At 33.8% G+C, this 20,892-nt stretch overlaps 1 protein-coding gene across 1 annotated transcript in view; it reads right to left on the bottom strand.

Annotated features, from left to right (window-relative positions):
• Positions 1 to 20,892, bottom strand: part of REC8 (REC8 meiotic recombination protein) — a 117,817-nt gene that overhangs the window by 8,381 nt on the left and 88,544 nt on the right. Inside the window, exon 13 of the mRNA XM_078777430.1 lies at positions 19,659 to 19,774. Within this exon, the coding sequence (XP_078633556.1) occupies positions 19,659 to 19,774 (116 nt within the window). The remainder of the gene's footprint in view (positions 1 to 19,658; positions 19,775 to 20,892) is intronic.

The raw sequence follows: 20,892 nt of genomic DNA, 5'->3' as shown, positions 1-20,892 counted from the left end.
AATCAATGTAGTAACTTGTACAAATATGGAAAATACAGATGGAATGAAGGATAATCAATAAAGTAACTTGTACAAATATGGAAAATACAGATGGAATGAAGGATTTATAATCAATAAAGTAACTTGTACAAATATGGAAAATACAGATGGAATGAAGGATAATCAATGTAGTAACTTGTACAAATATGGAAAATACAGATGGAATGAAGGATAATCAATAAAGTAACTTGTACAAATATGGAAAATACAGATGGAATGAAGGATAATCAATGTAGTAACTTGTACAAATATGGAAAATACAGATGGAATGAAGGATAATCAATAAAGTAACTTGTACAAATATGGAAAATACAGATGGAATGAAGGATAAATCAATAAAGTAACTTGTACAAATATGGAAAATACAGATGGAATGAAGGATAATCAATAAAGTAACTTGTACACATATGGAAAATACAGATGGAATGAAGGATAATCAATGTAGTAACTTGTACAAATATGGAAAATACAGATGGAATGAAGGATAATCAATAAAGTAACTTGTACAAATATGGAAAATACAGATGGAATGAAGGATAATCAATAAAGTAACTTGTACAAATATGGAAAATACAGATGGAATGAAGGATAATCAATGTAGTAACTTGTACAAATATGGAAAATACAGATGGAATGAAGGATAATCAATTAAGTAACTTGTACAAATATGGAAAATACAGATGGAATGAAGGATAATCAATGTAGTAACTTGTACAAATATGGAAAATACAGATGGAATGAAGGATAATCAATAAAGTAACTTGTACAAATATGGAAAACACAGATGGAATGAAGGATAATCAATAAAGTAACTTGTACAAATATGGAAAATACAGATGGAATGAAGGATAATCAATAAAGTAACTTGTACAAATATGGAAAACACAGATGGAATGAAGGATAATCAATAAAGTAACTTGTACAAATATGGAAAATACAGATGGAATGAAGGATAATCAAAAAGTAACTTGCACAAATATGGAAAATACAGATGGAATGAAGGATAATCAATAAAGTAACTTGTACAAATATGGAAAATATAGATGGAATGAAGGATAATCAATAAAGTAACTTGAACAAATATGGAAAATATAGATGGAATGAAGGATAATCAATAAAGTAACTTGTACAAATATGGAAAATACAGATGGAATGAAGGATAATCAATAAAGTAACTTGTACAAATATGGAAAATACAGATGGAATGAAGGATAATCAATAAACTAACTTGTACAAATATGGAAAATACAGATGGAATGAAGGATAATCAATAAAGTAACTTGTACAAATATGGAAAATACAGATGGAATGAAGGATAATCAATAAAGTAACTTGTACAAATATGCAAAATACAGATGGAATGAAGGATAATCAATAAAGTAACTTGTACAAATATGGAAAATACAGATGGAATGAAGGATAATCAAAAAGTAACTTGTACAAATATGGAAAATACAGATGGAATGAAGGATAATCAATAAAGTAACTTGTACAAATATGGAAAATACAGATGGAATGAAGGATAATCAATAAAGTAACTTGTACAAATATGGAAAATACAGATGGAATGAAGGATAATCAAAAAGTAACTTGTACAAATATGGAAAATACAGATGGAATGAAGGATAAATAATCAATAAAGTAACTTGTACAAATATGGAAAATACAGATGGAATGAAGGATAATCAATAAAGTAACTTGTACAAATATGGAAAATACAGATGGAATGAAGGATAATAAATAAACTAACTTGTACAAATATGGAAAATACAGATGGAATGAAGGATAATCAATAAAGTAACTTGTACAAATATGGAAAATACAGATGGAATGAAGGATAATCAATAAACTAACTTGTACACATATGGAAAATACAGATGGAATGAAGGATAATCAATAAAGTAACTTGTACAAATATGGAAAATACAGATGGAATGAAGGATAATCAAAAAGTAACTTGTACAAATATGGAAAATACAGATGGAATGAAGGATAATCAATAAAGTAACTTGTACAAATATGGAAAATACAGATGGAATGAAGGATAATCAATAAAGTAACTTGTACAAATATGGAAAATACAGATGGAATGAAGGATAATCAATAAACTAACTTGTACAAATATGGAAAATACAGATGGAATGAAGGATAATCAATAAAGTAACTTGTACAAATATGGAAAATACAGATGGAATGAAGGATAATCAATAAAGTAACCTGTACAAACATGGAAAATACAGATGGAATGAAGGATAATCAATAAAGTAACTTGTACAAACATGGAAAATACAGATGGAATGAAGGATAATCAATATAGTAACTTCTTTTTTTTTGTTTTTTTTTTGTATACAACATCGAGGCTCGTGAAAGAGCTAACATTAATCACACAGAAAGACAAACAGACACATAAAACAAATAACATCGGGAGCGGTAGACAAGATGGGGAGAGAGGGGGAAGGACACAAACACAACATTTGAGAGCAGGGACCGAGAGACATGGAGACATCGAGAGAACTGTGGGAGGGAGAGGGCTTTGGGGGGGTGGGAGAGGTATAAAACATATGGACACTGCCAGGACTTCCAGGAAAGAAGTTGGAATTTCAAACAAGGTGGATCTGGGGTGAATTAGTGGGGGTAGAAAAGATCAAGGTTTTGGATGGGGGAAGATAAGAGATGGTGGTGAACAGCTGTTTTAAAGACCTGGAGGGAGGAGTGTGATTGAAGTGAGTGTGGGAGTTTGTTCCAGAGGCGGGAGAAAAGAGGAATGAAAGAGTGAAGGTGAGCAGAGAGCCGAGATTTCGGCAGTTTAACCATCAGAGGGTGGCTGGCAGATCTTGTGCGACCTGTAGGAATATTTGGGGGACAGAGCACAGAGAGAGCTGGGGGAGCAAGGCCGGAGAGGAGTCGGTAGAAGACAGAAAGACCACCTACCTGCCTGCGGTGAGTGAGTGAAAGGCCCTCAGAGATAGCTTCATCGCGGGAGATTCCAATGATTCTGAAAGCTTTGGATTCAACAGCGTGAAGCCGAGCCAGGTGTGAGGCAGGAGCACCAGCCCATAGGGGAGAACAGTATTCCATTGAGCTGTGGATGAAAGCCTTGTATATGGTGAGGAGCTCAGGTGTGCCTAGGAAGGACTTCGCACGACGGAGGATGCCCAGTCGGCGACTGGCTTTGGAGGCCAGCTTGGAAATGTGGTTTTCCCAAGAAAGATCATGGCAGATAGTGAGACCCAAAAGCTTGAGCGACAGAACTTCTTGGAGAGGATTGTTGAGAAAGAAGATGGGTGGGTTGTCCAGTCGATCTTTTCGGAGAGACATAGTAAGAGCGTGAGATTTGTTAGGATTGAAAGACATGTTCCACTTGTTTGACCAGTCTGTGATTTTGTCCAGGTCTTCAGAGAGTGAGGAGGCTGCAGACTGCCGATCTGAGGGAAGAGGAATGGAGCGGCAGAGAGTGGAGTCATCAGCAAAGAGATAGAGAGGATTTTCCAGAGAGTAGGAGAGATCATTGATAAAGACCAGAAAAAGCACAGGGCCCAGCACACTGCCTTGGGGAACTCCAGCCTGAACAGGAAGGGGAGATGAGAGAAATCCATTCAGGGCCACACGTTGACTACGACCAGAGAGGAAGTCCGCAAGCCATGCATGGAGATTTCCATGGATACCATAGGAGGAGAGTTTGGAGAGGAGAGTACAGATGCAATGAAGGATAATCAATAAAGTAACTTGTACAAATATGGAAAATATAGATGGAATGAAGGATAATCAATGTAGTAACTTGTACAAACATGGAAAATACAGATGGAATGAAGGATAATCAATAAAGTAAGTTCTACAAACATGGAAAATACAGATGGAATGAAGGATAATCAATAAAGTAACTTGTACAAATATGGAAAATACAGATGGAATGAAGGATAATCAAAAAAGTAACTTGTACAAATATGGAAAATACAGATGGAATGAAGGATAATCAATAAACTAATTTGTACAAATATGGAAAATACAGATGGAATGAAGGATAATCAATATAGTAACTTGCACAAATATGGAAAATACAGATGGAATGAAGGATAATCAAAAAGTAACTTGTACAAATATGGAAAATACAGATGGAATGAAGGATAATCAATGTAGTAACTTGTACAAATATGGAAAATACAGATGGAATGAAGGATAATCAATGTAGTAACTTGTACAAATATGGAAAATACAGATGGAATGAAGGATAATCAATAAAGTAACTTGTACAAATATGGAAAATATAGATGGAATGAAGGATAATCAATGTAGTAACTTGTACAAATATGGAAAATACAGATGGAATGAAGGATAATCAATAAAGTAACTTGTACAAATATGGAAAATACAGATGGAATGAAGGATAATCAATAAAGTAACTTGTACAAATATGGAAAATACAGATGGAATGAAGGATAATCAATAAAGTAGCTTGTACGAACATGGAAAATACAGATGGAATGAAGGATAATCAATAAAGTAACTTGTACAAATATGGAAAATACAGATGGAATGAAGGATAATCAATAAAGTAACTTGTACAAACATGGAAAATACATATGGAATGAAGGATAATCAATGTAGTAACTTGTACAAATATGGAAAATACAGATGGAGTGAAGGATAATCAATATAGTAACTTGTACAAATATGGAAAATACAGAGGGAATGAAGGATAATCAATAAAGGAACTTGTACAAATATGGAAAATACAGATGGAATGAAGGATAATCAATAAAGTAACTTGTACAAACATGGAAAATACAGATGGAATGAAGGATAATCAATGTAGTAACTTGTACAAATATGGAAAATACAGATGGAGTGAAGGATAATCAATATAGTAACTTGTACAAATATGGAAAATACAGAGGGAATGAAGGATAATCAATAAAGGAACTTGTACAAATATGGAAAATACAGATGGAATGAAGGATAATCAATAAAGGAACTTGTACAAATATGGAAAATACAGATGGAATGAAGGATAATCAATGTAGTAACTTGTACAAATATGGAAAATACAGATGGAATGAAGGATAATCAATAAAGTAACTTGTACAAATATGGAAAATACAGATGGAATGAACGATAATCAATAAAGTAACTTGTACAAATATGGAAAATACAGATGGAATGAAGGATAATAAATAAACTAACTTGTACAAATATGGAAAATACAGATGGAATGAAGGATAATCAATAAAGTAACTTGTACAAATATGGAAAATACAGATGGAATGAAGGATAATCAATAAACTAACTTGTACACATATGGAAAATACAGATGGAATGAAGGATAATCAATAAAGTAACTTGTACAAATATGGAAAATACAGATGGAATGAAGGATAATCAAAAAGTAACTTGTACAAATATGGAAAATACAGATGGAATGAAGGATAATCAATAAAGTAACTTGTACAAATATGGAAAATACAGATGGAATGAAGGATAATCAATAAAGTAACTTGTACAAATATGGAAAATACAGATGGAATGAAGGATAATCAATAAACTAACTTGTACAAATATGGAAAATACAGATGGAATGAAGGATAATCAATAAAGTAACTTGTACAAATATGGAAAATACAGATGGAATGAAGGATAATCAATAAAGTAACCTGTACAAACATGGAAAATACAGATGGAATGAAGGATAATCAATAAAGTAACTTGTACAAACATGGAAAATACAGATGGAATGAAGGATAATCAATATAGTAACTTCTTTTTTTTTGTTTTTTTTTTGTATACAACATCGAGGCTCGTGAAAGAGCGAACATTAATCACACAGAAAGACAAACAGACACATAAAACAAATAACATCGGGAGCGGTAGACAAGATGGGGAGAGAGGGGGAAGGACACAAACACAACATTTGAGAGCAGGGACCGAGAGACATGGAGACATCGAGAGAACTGTGGGAGGGAGAGGGCTTTGGGGGGGTGGGAGAGGTATAAAACATATGGACACTGCCAGGACTTCCAGGAAAGAAGTTGGAATTTCAAACAAGGTGGATCTGGGGTGAATTAGTGGGGGTAGAAAAGATCAAGGTTTTGGATGGGGGAAGATAAGAGATGGTGGTGAACAGCTGTTTTAAAGACCTGGAGGGAGGAGTGTGATTGAAGTGAGTGTGGGAGTTTGTTCCAGAGGCGGGAGAAAAGAGGAATGAAAGAGTGAAGGTGAGCAGAGAGCCGAGATTTCGGCAGTTTAACCATCAGAGGGTGGCTGGCAGATCTTGTGCGACCTGTAGGAATATTTGGGGGACAGAGCACAGAGAGAGCTGGGGGAGCAAGGCCGGAGAGGAGTCGGTAGAAGACAGAAAGACCACCTACCTGCCTGCGGTGAGTGAGTGAAAGGCCCTCAGAGATAGCTTCATCGCGGGAGATTCCAATGATTCTGAAAGCTTTGGATTCAACAGCGTGAAGCCGAGCCAGGTGTGAGGCAGGAGCACCAGCCCATAGGGGAGAACAGTATTCCATTGAGCTGTGGATGAAAGCCTTGTATATGGTGAGGAGCTCAGGTGTGCCTAGGAAGGACTTCGCACGACGGAGGATGCCCAGTCGGCGACTGGCTTTGGAGGCCAGCTTGGAAATGTGGTTTTCCCAAGAAAGATCATGGCAGATAGTGAGACCCAAAAGCTTGAGCGACAGAACTTCTTGGAGAGGATTGTTGAGAAAGAAGATGGGTGGGTTGTCCAGTCGATCTTTTCGGAGAGACATAGTAAGAGCGTGAGATTTGTTAGGATTGAAAGACATGTTCCACTTGTTTGACCAGTCTGTGATTTTGTCCAGGTCTTCAGAGAGTGAGGAGGCTGCAGACTGCCGATCTGAGGGAAGAGGAATGGAGCGGCAGAGAGTGGAGTCATCAGCAAAGAGATAGAGAGGATTTTCCAGAGAGTAGGAGAGATCATTGATAAAGACCAGAAAAAGCACAGGGCCCAGCACACTGCCTTGGGGAACTCCAGCCTGAACAGGAAGGGGAGATGAGAGAAATCCATTCAGGGCCACACGTTGACTACGACCAGAGAGGAAGTCCGCAAGCCATGCATGGAGATTTCCATGGATACCATAGGAGGAGAGTTTGGAGAGGAGAGTACAGATGCAATGAAGGATAATCAATAAAGTAACTTGTACAAATATGGAAAATATAGATGGAATGAAGGATAATCAATGTAGTAACTTGTACAAACATGGAAAATACAGATGGAATGAAGGATAATCAATAAAGTAAGTTCTACAAACATGGAAAATACAGATGGAATGAAGGATAATCAATAAAGTAACTTGTACAAATATGGAAAATACAGATGGAATGAAGGATAATCAAAAAAGTAACTTGTACAAATATGGAAAATACAGATGGAATGAAGGATAATCAATAAACTAATTTGTACAAATATGGAAAATACAGATGGAATGAAGGATAATCAATATAGTAACTTGCACAAATATGGAAAATACAGATGGAATGAAGGATAATCAAAAAGTAACTTGTACAAATATGGAAAATACAGATGGAATGAAGGATAATCAATGTAGTAACTTGTACAAATATGGAAAATACAGATGGAATGAAGGATAATCAATGTAGTAACTTGTACAAATATGGAAAATACAGATGGAATGAAGGATAATCAATAAAGTAACTTGTACAAATATGGAAAATATAGATGGAATGAAGGATAATCAATGTAGTAACTTGTACAAATATGGAAAATACAGATGGAATGAAGGATAATCAATAAAGTAACTTGTACAAATATGGAAAATACAGATGGAATGAAGGATAATCAATAAAGTAACTTGTACAAATATGGAAAATACAGATGGAATGAAGGATAATCAATAAAGTAGCTTGTACGAACATGGAAAATACAGATGGAATGAAGGATAATCAATAAAGTAACTTGTACAAATATGGAAAATACAGATGGAATGAAGGATAATCAATAAAGTAACTTGTACAAACATGGAAAATACATATGGAATGAAGGATAATCAATGTAGTAACTTGTACAAATATGGAAAATACAGATGGAGTGAAGGATAATCAATATAGTAACTTGTACAAATATGGAAAATACAGAGGGAATGAAGGATAATCAATAAAGGAACTTGTACAAATATGGAAAATACAGATGGAATGAAGGATAATCAATAAAGTAACTTGTACAAACATGGAAAATACAGATGGAATGAAGGATAATCAATGTAGTAACTTGTACAAATATGGAAAATACAGATGGAGTGAAGGATAATCAATATAGTAACTTGTACAAATATGGAAAATACAGAGGGAATGAAGGATAATCAATAAAGGAACTTGTACAAATATGGAAAATACAGATGGAATGAAGGATAATCAATAAAGGAACTTGTACAAATATGGAAAATACAGATGGAATGAAGGATAATCAATGTAGTAACTTGTACAAATATGGAAAATACAGATGGAATGAAGGATAATCAATAAAGTAACTTGTACAAATATGGAAAATACAGATGGAATGAACGATAATCAATTAAGTAACTTGCACAAATATGGAAAATACAGATGGAATGAAGGATAATCAATATAGTAACTTGTACAAATATGGAAAATACAGATGGAATGAAGGATAATCAATAAAGTAACTTGTACAAATATGGAAAATACAGATGGAATGAAGGATAATCAAAAAGTAACTTGTACAAATATGGAAAATACAGATGGAATGAAGGATAATCAAAAAGTAACTTGTACAAATATGGAAAATACAGATGGAATGAAGGATAATCAATATAGTAACTTGTACAAATATGGAAAATACAGATGGAATGAAGGATAATCAAAAAGTAACTTGTACAAATATGGAAAATACAGATGGAATGAAGGATAATCAAAAAGTAACTTGTACAAATATGGAAAATATAGATGGAATGAAGGATAATCAATGTAGTAACTTGTACAAATATGGAAAATACAGATGGAATGAAGGATAATCAATGTAGTAACTTGTACAAATATGGAAAATACAGATGGAATGAACGATAATCAATAAAGTAACTTGTACAAATATGGAAAATACGGATGGAATGAAGGATAATCAAAAAAGTAACTTGTACAAATATGGAAAATACAGATGGAATGAAGGATAATCAATAAAGTAGCTTGTACAAACATGGAAAATATAGATGGAATGAAGGATAATCAATGTAGTAACTTGTACAAATATGGAAAATACAGATGGAATGAAGGATAATCAAAAAAGTAACTTGTACAAATATGGAAAATACAGATGGAATGAAGGATAATCAATGTAGTAACTTGTACAAATATGGAAAATACAGATGGAATGAACGATAATCAATAAAGTAACTTGTACAAATATGGAAAATACAGATGGAATGAAGGATAATCAAAAAAGTAACTTGCACAAATATGGAAAATACAGATGGAATGAAGGATAATCAAAAAAGTAACTTGTACAAATATGGAAAATACAGATGGAATGAAGGATAATCAATATAGTAACTTGTACAAATATGGAAAATACAGATGGAATGAAGGATAATCAAAAAGTAACTTGTACAAATATGGAAAATATAGATGGAATGAAGGATAATCAATGTAGTAACTTGTACAAATATGGAAAATACAGATGGAATGAAGGATAATCAATAAAGTAACTTGTACAAATATGGAAAATATAGATGGAATGAAGGATAATCAATGTAGTAACTTGTACAAATATGGAAAATACAGATGGAATGAAGGATAATCAATAAACTAACTTGTACAAATATGGAAAATACAGATGGAATGAAGGATAATCAATAAAGTAACTTGTACAAATATGGAAAATACAGATGGAATGAAGGATAATCAATAAAGTAACTTGTACAAATATGGAAAATACAGATGGAATGAAGGATAATCAATGTAGTAACTTGTACAAATATGGAAAATACAGATGGAATGAAGGATAATCAATATAGTAACTTGTACAAATATGGAAAATACAGATGGAATGAAGGATAATCAATAAAGTAACTTGTACAAATATGGAAAATACAGATGGAACTAGAACGGGCACTCGGTAGAGCGCATACCTTCGCCGCAGCTACTGTTCTGTACTTGGCATGGGAGTGTAGGGAACAGAACAACAAAAATACGATTTTGACCTTTTCGTGACCTTGACCTTGACCTTTGACCCGATTGCTCCCAAAATCTAATCAAATGTGTCCCGTATAATAACCAATCATCCCACCAAATTTCATGCAATTCGGTTGAATACTTTTTGAGTTATGCGAATAACATACACACACACACACACAGACATACAAATAAATACACAGCGATCAAAACATAACCTTCCGCTTTTGCGAAGGTAATGAAGGATAATCAATAAAGTAACTTGTACAAATATGGAAAATACAGATGGAATGAAGGATAATCAATGTAGTAACTTGTACAAATATGGAAAATACAGATGGAATGAAGGATAATCAATGTAGTAACTTGTACAAATATGGAAAATACAGATGGAATGAAGGATAATCAATAAAGTAACTTGTACAAATATGGAAAATACAGATGGAATGAAGGATAATCAATGTAGTAACTTGTACAAATATGGAAAATACAGATGGAATGAAGGATAATCAATAAAGTAACTTGTACAAATATGGAAAATACAGATGGAATGAAGGATTTATAATCAATAAAGTAACTTGTACAAATATGGAAAATACAGATGGAATGAAGGATAATCAATGTAGTAACTTGTACAAATATGGAAAATACAGATGGAATGAAGGATAATCAATAAAGTAACTTGTACAAATATGGAAAATACAGATGGAATGAAGGATAATCAATGTAGTAACTTGTACAAATATGGAAAATACAGATGGAATGAAGGATAATCAATAAAGTAACTTGTACAAATATGGAAAATACAGATGGAATGAAGGATAAATCAATAAAGTAACTTGTACAAATATGGAAAATACAGATGGAATGAAGGATAATCAATAAAGTAACTTGTACACATATGGAAAATACAGATGGAATGAAGGATAATCAATGTAGTAACTTGTACAAATATGGAAAATACAGATGGAATGAAGGATAATCAATAAAGTAACTTGTACAAATATGGAAAATACAGATGGAATGAAGGATAATCAATAAAGTAACTTGTACAAATATGGAAAATACAGATGGAATGAAGGATAATCAATGTAGTAACTTGTACAAATATGGAAAATACAGATGGAATGAAGGATAATCAATTAAGTAACTTGTACAAATATGGAAAATACAGATGGAATGAAGGATAATCAATGTAGTAACTTGTACAAATATGGAAAATACAGATGGAATGAAGGATAATCAATAAAGTAACTTGTACAAATATGGAAAACACAGATGGAATGAAGGATAATCAATAAAGTAACTTGTACAAATATGGAAAATACAGATGGAATGAAGGATAATCAATAAAGTAACTTGTACAAATATGGAAAACACAGATGGAATGAAGGATAATCAATAAAGTAACTTGTACAAATATGGAAAATACAGATGGAATGAAGGATAATCAAAAAGTAACTTGCACAAATATGGAAAATACAGATGGAATGAAGGATAATCAATAAAGTAACTTGTACAAATATGGAAAATATAGATGGAATGAAGGATAATCAATGTAGTAACTTGTACAAATATGGAAAATATAGATGGAATGAAGGATAATCAATAAAGTAACTTGAACAAATATGGAAAATATAGATGGAATGAAGGATAATCAATAAAGTAACTTGTACAAATATGGAAAATACAGATGGAATGAAGGATAATCAATAAAGTAACTTGTACAAATATGGAAAATACAGATGGAATGAAGGATAATCAATAAACTAACTTGTACAAATATGGAAAATACAGATGGAATGAAGGATAATCAATAAAGTAACTTGTACAAATATGGAAAATACAGATGGAATGAAGGATAATCAATAAAGTAACTTGTACAAATATGCAAAATACAGATGGAATGAAGGATAATCAATAAAGTAACTTGTACAAATATGGAAAATACAGATGGAATGAAGGATAATCAAAAAGTAACTTGTACAAATATGGAAAATACAGATGGAATGAAGGATAATCAATAAAGTAACTTGTACAAATATGGAAAATACAGATGGAATGAAGGATAATCAATAAAGTAACTTGTACAAATATGGAAAATACAGATGGAATGAAGGATAATCAAAAAGTAACTTGTACAAATATGGAAAATACAGATGGAATGAAGGATAAATAATCAATAAAGTAACTTGTACAAATATGGAAAATACAGATGGAATGAAGGATAATCAATAAAGTAACTTGTACAAATATGGAAAATACAGATGGAATGAAGGATAATAAATAAACTAACTTGTACAAATATGGAAAATACAGATGGAATGAAGGATAATCAATAAAGTAACTTGTACAAATATGGAAAATACAGATGGAATGAAGGATAATCAATAAACTAACTTGTACACATATGGAAAATACAGATGGAATGAAGGATAATCAATAAAGTAACTTGTACAAATATGGAAAATACAGATGGAATGAAGGATAATCAAAAAGTAACTTGTACAAATATGGAAAATACAGATGGAATGAAGGATAATCAATAAAGTAACTTGTACAAATATGGAAAATACAGATGGAATGAAGGATAATCAATAAAGTAACTTGTACAAATATGGAAAATACAGATGGAATGAAGGATAATCAATAAACTAACTTGTACAAATATGGAAAATACAGATGGAATGAAGGATAATCAATAAAGTAACTTGTACAAATATGGAAAATACAGATGGAATGAAGGATAATCAATAAAGTAACCTGTACAAACATGGAAAATACAGATGGAATGAAGGATAATCAATAAAGTAACTTGTACAAACATGGAAAATACAGATGGAATGAAGGATAATCAATATAGTAACTTCTTTTTTTTTGTTTTTTTTTTGTATACAACATCGAGGCTCGTGAAAGAGCGAACATTAATCACACAGAAAGACAAACAGACACATAAAACAAATAACATCGGGAGCGGTAGACAAGATGGGGAGAGAGGGGGAAGGACACAAACACAACATTTGAGAGCAGGGACCGAGAGACATGGAGACATCGAGAGAACTGTGGGAGGGAGAGGGCTTTGGGGGGGTGGGAGAGGTATAAAACATATGGACACTGCCAGGACTTCCAGGAAAGAAGTTGGAATTTCAAACAAGGTGGATCTGGGGTGAATTAGTGGGGGTAGAAAAGATCAAGGTTTTGGATGGGGGAAGATAAGAGATGGTGGTGAACAGCTGTTTTAAAGACCTGGAGGGAGGAGTGTGATTGAAGTGAGTGTGGGAGTTTGTTCCAGAGGCGGGAGAAAAGAGGAATGAAAGAGTGAAGGTGAGCAGAGAGCCGAGATTTCGGCAGTTTAACCATCAGAGGGTGGCTGGCAGATCTTGTGCGACCTGTAGGAATATTTGGGGGACAGAGCACAGAGAGAGCTGGGGGAGCAAGGCCGGAGAGGAGTCGGTAGAAGACAGAAAGACCACCTACCTGCCTGCGGTGAGTGAGTGAAAGGCCCTCAGAGATAGCTTCATCGCGGGAGATTCCAATGATTCTGAAAGCTTTGGATTCAACAGCGTGAAGCCGAGCCAGGTGTGAGGCAGGAGCACCAGCCCATAGGGGAGAACAGTATTCCATTGAGCTGTGGATGAAAGCCTTGTATATGGTGAGGAGCTCAGGTGTGCCTAGGAAGGACTTCGCACGACGGAGGATGCCCAGTCGGCGACTGGCTTTGGAGGCCAGCTTGGAAATGTGGTTTTCCCAAGAAAGATCATGGCAGATAGTGAGACCCAAAAGCTTGAGCGACAGAACTTCTTGGAGAGGATTGTTGAGAAAGAAGATGGGTGGGTTGTCCAGTCGATCTTTTCGGAGAGACATAGTAAGAGCGTGAGATTTGTTAGGATTGAAAGACATGTTCCACTTGTTTGACCAGTCTGTGATTTTGTCCAGGTCTTCAGAGAGTGAGGAGGCTGCAGACTGCCGATCTGAGGGAAGAGGAATGGAGCGGCAGAGAGTGGAGTCATCAGCAAAGAGATAGAGAGGATTTTCCAGAGAGTAGGAGAGATCATTGATAAAGACCAGAAAAAGCACAGGGCCCAGCACACTGCCTTGGGGAACTCCAGCCTGAACAGGAAGGGGAGATGAGAGAAATCCATTCAGGGCCACACGTTGACTACGACCAGAGAGGAAGTCCGCAAGCCATGCATGGAGATTTCCATGGATACCATAGGAGGAGAGTTTGGAGAGGAGAGTACAGATGCAATGAAGGATAATCAATAAAGTAACTTGTACAAATATGGAAAATATAGATGGAATGAAGGATAATCAATGTAGTAACTTGTACAAACATGGAAAATACAGATGGAATGAAGGATAATCAATAAAGTAAGTTCTACAAACATGGAAAATACAGATGGAATGAAGGATAATCAATAAAGTAACTTGTACAAATATGGAAAATACAGATGGAATGAAGGATAATCAAAAAAGTAACTTGTACAAATATGGAAAATACAGATGGAATGAAGGATAATCAATAAACTAATTTGTACAAATATGGAAAATACAGATGGAATGAAGGATAATCAATATAGTAACTTGCACAAATATGGAAAATACAGATGGAATGAAGGATAATCAAAAAGTAACTTGTACAAATATGGAAAATACAGATGGAATGAAGGATAATCAATGTAGTAACTTGTACAAATATGGAAAATACAGATGGAATGAAGGATAATCAATGTAGTAACTTGTACAAATATGGAAAATACAGATGGAATGAAGGATAATCAATAAAGTAACTTGTACAAATATGGAAAATATAGATGGAATGAAGGATAATCAATGTAGTAACTTGTACAAATATGGAAAATACAGATGGAATGAAGGATAATCAATAAAGTAACTTGTACAAATATGGAAAATACAGATGGAATGAAGGATAATCAATAAAGTAACTTGTACAAATATGGAAAATACAGATGGAATGAAGGATAATCAATAAAGTAGCTTGTACGAACATGGAAAATACAGATGGAATGAAGGATAATCAATAAAGTAACTTGTACAAATATGGAAAATACAGATGGAATGAAGGATAATCAATAAAGTAACTTGTACAAACATGGAAAATACATATGGAATGAAGGATAATCAATGTAGTAACTTGTACAAATATGGAAAATACAGATGGAGTGAAGGATAATCAATATAGTAACTTGTACAAATATGGAAAATACAGAGGGAATGAAGGATAATCAATAAAGGAACTTGTACAAATATGGAAAATACAGATGGAATGAAGGATAATCAATAAAGTAACTTGTACAAACATGGAAAATACAGATGGAATGAAGGATAATCAATGTAGTAACTTGTACAAATATGGAAAATACAGATGGAGTGAAGGATAATCAATATAGTAACTTGTACAAATATGGAAAATACAGAGGGAATGAAGGATAATCAATAAAGGAACTTGTACAAATATGGAAAATACAGATGGAATGAAGGATAATCAATAAAGGAACTTGTACAAATATGGAAAATACAGATGGAATGAAGGATAATCAATGTAGTAACTTGTACAAATATGGAAAATACAGATGGAATGAAGGATAATCAATAAAGTAACTTGTACAAATATGGAAAATACAGATGGAATGAACGATAATCAATTAAGTAACTTGCACAAATATGGAAAATACAGATGGAATGAAGGATAATCAATATAGTAACTTGTACAAATATGGAAAATACAGATGGAATGAAGGATAATCAATAAAGTAACTTGTACAAATATGGAAAATACAGATGGAATGAAGGATAATCAAAAAGTAACTTGTACAAATATGGAAAATACAGATGGAATGAAGGATAATCAAAAAGTAACTTGTACAAATATGGAAAATACAGATGGAATGAAGGATAATCAATATAGTAACTTGTACAAATATGGAAAATACAGATGGAATGAAGGATAATCAAAAAGTAACTTGTACAAATATGGAAAATACAGATGGAATGAAGGATAATCAAAAAGTAACTTGTACAAATATGGAAAATATAGATGGAATGAAGGATAATCAATGTAGTAACTTGTACAAATATGGAAAATACAGATGGAATGAAGGATAATCAATGTAGTAACTTGTACAAATATGGAAAATACAGATGGAATGAACGATAATCAATAAAGTAACTTGTACAAATATGGAAAATACGGATGGAATGAAGGATAATCAAAAAAGTAACTTGTACAAATATGGAAAATACAGATGGAATGAAGGATAATCAATAAAGTAGCTTGTACAAACATGGAAAATATAGATGGAATGAAGGATAATCAATGTAGTAACTTGTACAAATATGGAAAATACAGATGGAATGAAGGATAATCAAAAAAGTAACTTGTACAAATATGGAAAATACAGATGGAATGAAGGATAATCAATGTAGTAACTTGTACAAATATGGAAAATACAGATGGAATGAACGATAATCAATAAAGTAACTTGTACAAATATGGAAAATACAGATGGAATGAAGGATAATCAAAAAAGTAACTTGCACAAATATGGAAAATACAGATGGAATGAAGGATAATCAAAAAAGTAACTTGTACAAATATGGAAAATACAGATGGAATGAAGGATAATCAATATAGTAACTTGTACAAATATGGAAAATACAGATGGAATGAAGGATAATCAAAAAGTAACTTGTACAAATATGGAAAATATAGATGGAATGAAGGATAATCAATGTAGTAACTTGTACAAATATGGAAAATACAGATGGAATGAAGGATAATCAATAAAGTAACTTGTACAAATATGGAAAATATAGATGGAATGAAGGATAATCAATGTAGTAACTTGTACAAATATGGAAAATACAGATGGAATGAAGGATAATCAATAAACTAACTTGTACAAATATGGAAAATACAGATGGAATGAAGGATAATCAAAAAGTAACTTGCACAAATATGGAAAATACAGATGGAATGAAGGATAATCAATAAAGTAACTTGTACAAATATGGAAAATATAGATGGAATGAAGGATAATCAATGTAGTAACTTGTACAAATATGGAAAATACAGATGGAATGAAGGATAATAATCAATGTAGTAACTTGTACAAATATGGAAAATATAGATGGAATGAAGGATAATCAATGTAGTAACTTGTACAAATATGGAAAATACAGATGGAATGAAGGATAATCAATAAAGTAACTTGTACAAATATGGAAAATATAGATGGAATGAAGGATTATCAATGTAGTAACTTGTACAAATATGGAAAATACAGATGGAATGAAGGATAATCAATATAGTGACTTGTACAAATATGGAAAATACAGATGGAATGAAGGATAATCAATAAAGTAACTTGTACAAATATGGAAAATACAGATGGAATGAAGGATAATCAATATAGTGACTTGTACAAATATGGAAAATACAGATGGAATGAAGGATAATCAATAAAGTAACTTGTACAAATATGGAAAATACAGATGGAATGAAGGATAATCAATAAAGTAACTTGTACAACTAGAACGGGCACTCGGTAGAGCGCATACCTTCGCCGCAGCTACTGTTCTGTACTTGGTAAAAATACGATTTTGACCTTTTCGTGACCTTGACCTTGACCTTTGACCCGATTGCTCCCAAAATCTAATCAAATGTGTCCCGTATAATAACCAATCATCCCACCAAATTTCATGCAATTCGGTTGAATACTTTTTGAGTTATGCGAATAACATACACACACACACACAGACATACAAATAAATACACAGCGATCAAAACATAACCTTCCGCTTTTGCGAAGGTAAATATGGAAAATACAGATGGAATGAAGGATAATCAATATAGTAACTTGTACAAATATGGAAAATACAGATGGAATGAAGGATAAATAATCAATAAAGTAACTTGTACAAATATGGAAAATATAGATGGAATGAAGGATAATCAATATAGTAACTTGTACAAATATGGAAAATACAGATGGAATGAAGGATAATCAATAAAGTAACTTGTACAAATATGGAAAATACAGATGGAATGAAGGATAATCAATAAAGTAACTTGTACAAATATGGAAAATACAGATGGAATGAAGGATATAATCAATGTAGTAACTTGTACAAATATGGAAAATATAGATGGAATGAAGGATAATCAATGTAGTAACTTGTACAAATATGGAAAATACAGATGGAATGAAGGATAATCAATGTAGTAACTTGTACAAATATGGAAAATACAGATGGAATGAAGGATAATCAATGTAGTAACTTGTACAAATATGGAAAATACAAATGGAATGAAGGATAATCAATAAAGTAACTTGTACAAATATGGAAAATACAGATGGAATGAAGGATAATCAATGTAGTAACTTGTACAAATATGGAAAATACAGATGGAATGAAGGATAATCAATGAAGTAACTTGTACAAATATGGAAAATATAGATGGAATGAAGGATAATCAATGTAGTAACTTGTACAAATATGGAAAATACAGATGGAATGAAGGATAATCAATATAGTAACTTGTACAAATATGGAAAATACAGATGGAATGAAGGATAATCAATATAGTAACTTGTACAAATATGGAAAATACAGATGGAATGAAGGATAATCAATATAGTAACTTGTACAAATATGGAAAATACAGATGGAATGAAGGATAATCAATATAGTAACTTGTACAAATATGGAAAATACAGATGGAATGAAGGATAATCAATGTAGTAACTTGTACAAATATGGAAAATACAGATGGAATGAAGGATAATCAATATAGTAACTTGTACAAATATGGAAAATACAGATGGAATGAAGGATAATCAATGTAGTAACTTGTACAAATATGGAAAATACAGATGGAATGAAGGATAATCAATGTAGTAACTTGTACAAATATGGAAAATACAGATGGAATGAAGGATAATCAATAAAGTAACTTGTACAAATATGGAAAATATAGATGGAATGAAGGATAATTATCAATGTAGTAACTTGTACAAATATGGAAAATACAGATGGAATGAAAGATAATCAATATAGTAACTTGTACAAATATGGAAAATACAGATGGAATGAAGGATAATCAATGTAGTAACTTGTACAAATATGGAAAATACAGATGGAATGAAGGATAATCAATGAACTAACTTGTACAAATATGGAAAATACAGATGGAATGAAGGATAATCAATATCGTAACTTGTACAAATATGGAAAATATAGATGAAATGAAGGATAATCAATAAAGTAACTTATACAAATATGGAAAAAGCAAACACATTTGGATAAGTGCGTGTACTGAAGATCTATCTGGTGATTTAACAGATGAATGGGATGCAGTTTGGAAGAGGACCGGTGGCTGTTGCAGGAATTTCAAAGAAAACCAAACGCTTGGGTTCAACCCCGATTCCCACCTCGACTTCGCTGATTGGTGATGAGATGGATTCAGAAGCAGGTGATGGATGCCAGTCACGAGGAGGCCTTTTGTTGCAGTTATCCCAGAGTGCTTTGAGAGGAGGAGGAAGCCACCCTTCATAATGTAGTGGGTAACCAGCATCGGGAGAGGAAATGGGAGAGGTTTTAAAGTTAAACTTTTCATGCCTTTGCCACACACAGTGTATTGTGTAATCATAACCGTTTGTGCCCATTAGACATCACCCATTGTACCCCGTTTGTGCCCATTAGACATCGCCCATTGTACCCCGTTCAGGTGCCCATTAGACATTGCCCATTGTACCCCGTTCGGGTGTCTATTAGGCATCGCCCATTGTACCCCGTTCGGGTGTCCATTAGACATCACCCATTGTACCCCGTTCGGGTGCCCATTAAACATCGCCCATTGTACCCTGTTTGGGTGCCCATTAGACATCGCCCATTGTATCCTGTTCGGGTGCCCATTAGACATCGCCCATTGTACCCCGTTCGGGTGCCCATTAGACATCGCCCATTGTACCCCGTTCGGGTGCCCATTAGACATCGCCCATTGTACCCCGTTCGGGTGCCCATTAAACATCGCCCATTGTACCCTGTTCGGGTGCCCATTAGACATCGCCCATTGTATCCTGTTCGGGTGCCCATTAAACATCGCCCATTGTACCCTGTTTGGGTGCCCATTAGACATCGCCCATTGTATCCTGTTCGGGTGCCCATTAAACATCGCCCATTGTACCCTGTTTGGGTGCCCATTAAACATCGCCCATTGTACCCCATTCGGGTGCCCATTAGACATCGCCCATTGTACCCCATTCGGGTGCCCATTAGACATCGCCCATTGTACCCTGTTCGGGTGCCCATTAGACATCGCCCATTGTACCCCGTTCGGGTTCCCATTAGACATCGCCCATTGTACCCGGTTCGGGTGTCCACTCGACGTCGCCAAAATCCTCAATTGGAAAGTTGCATTTGTTGAAGTTTACTGCAATTGCATTTTTTATATGATTTCGTTTACAACGCACATCACCATGAAGTTGTGTAAATAATGTTTGAGCTGCTGGGCCAGTTTCAAATTGTATAATGTTTACCACAAGCTGGCTCATTGAAGAGGTCCTCGACACTTGGTGGTTGGAAGGGTGACATAATGACCTGGCACGGGTGACAAAAACATTTCAGTTTCCTGGCGAGCTTGGTTTTATTGAAAATAAATTTGTG

The sequence above is a fragment of the Myxine glutinosa genome, chromosome 5 (genome assembly GCF_964187855.1).
Source record: "Myxine glutinosa chromosome 5, kmMyxGlut1.1, whole genome shotgun sequence".
In the NCBI taxonomy this organism is placed as follows: domain Eukaryota; kingdom Metazoa; phylum Chordata; class Myxini; order Myxiniformes; family Myxinidae; genus Myxine; species Myxine glutinosa.
Note: the sequence above shows the minus strand (reverse complement) of the source record. Positions and strands in the feature narration are given on the sequence as shown.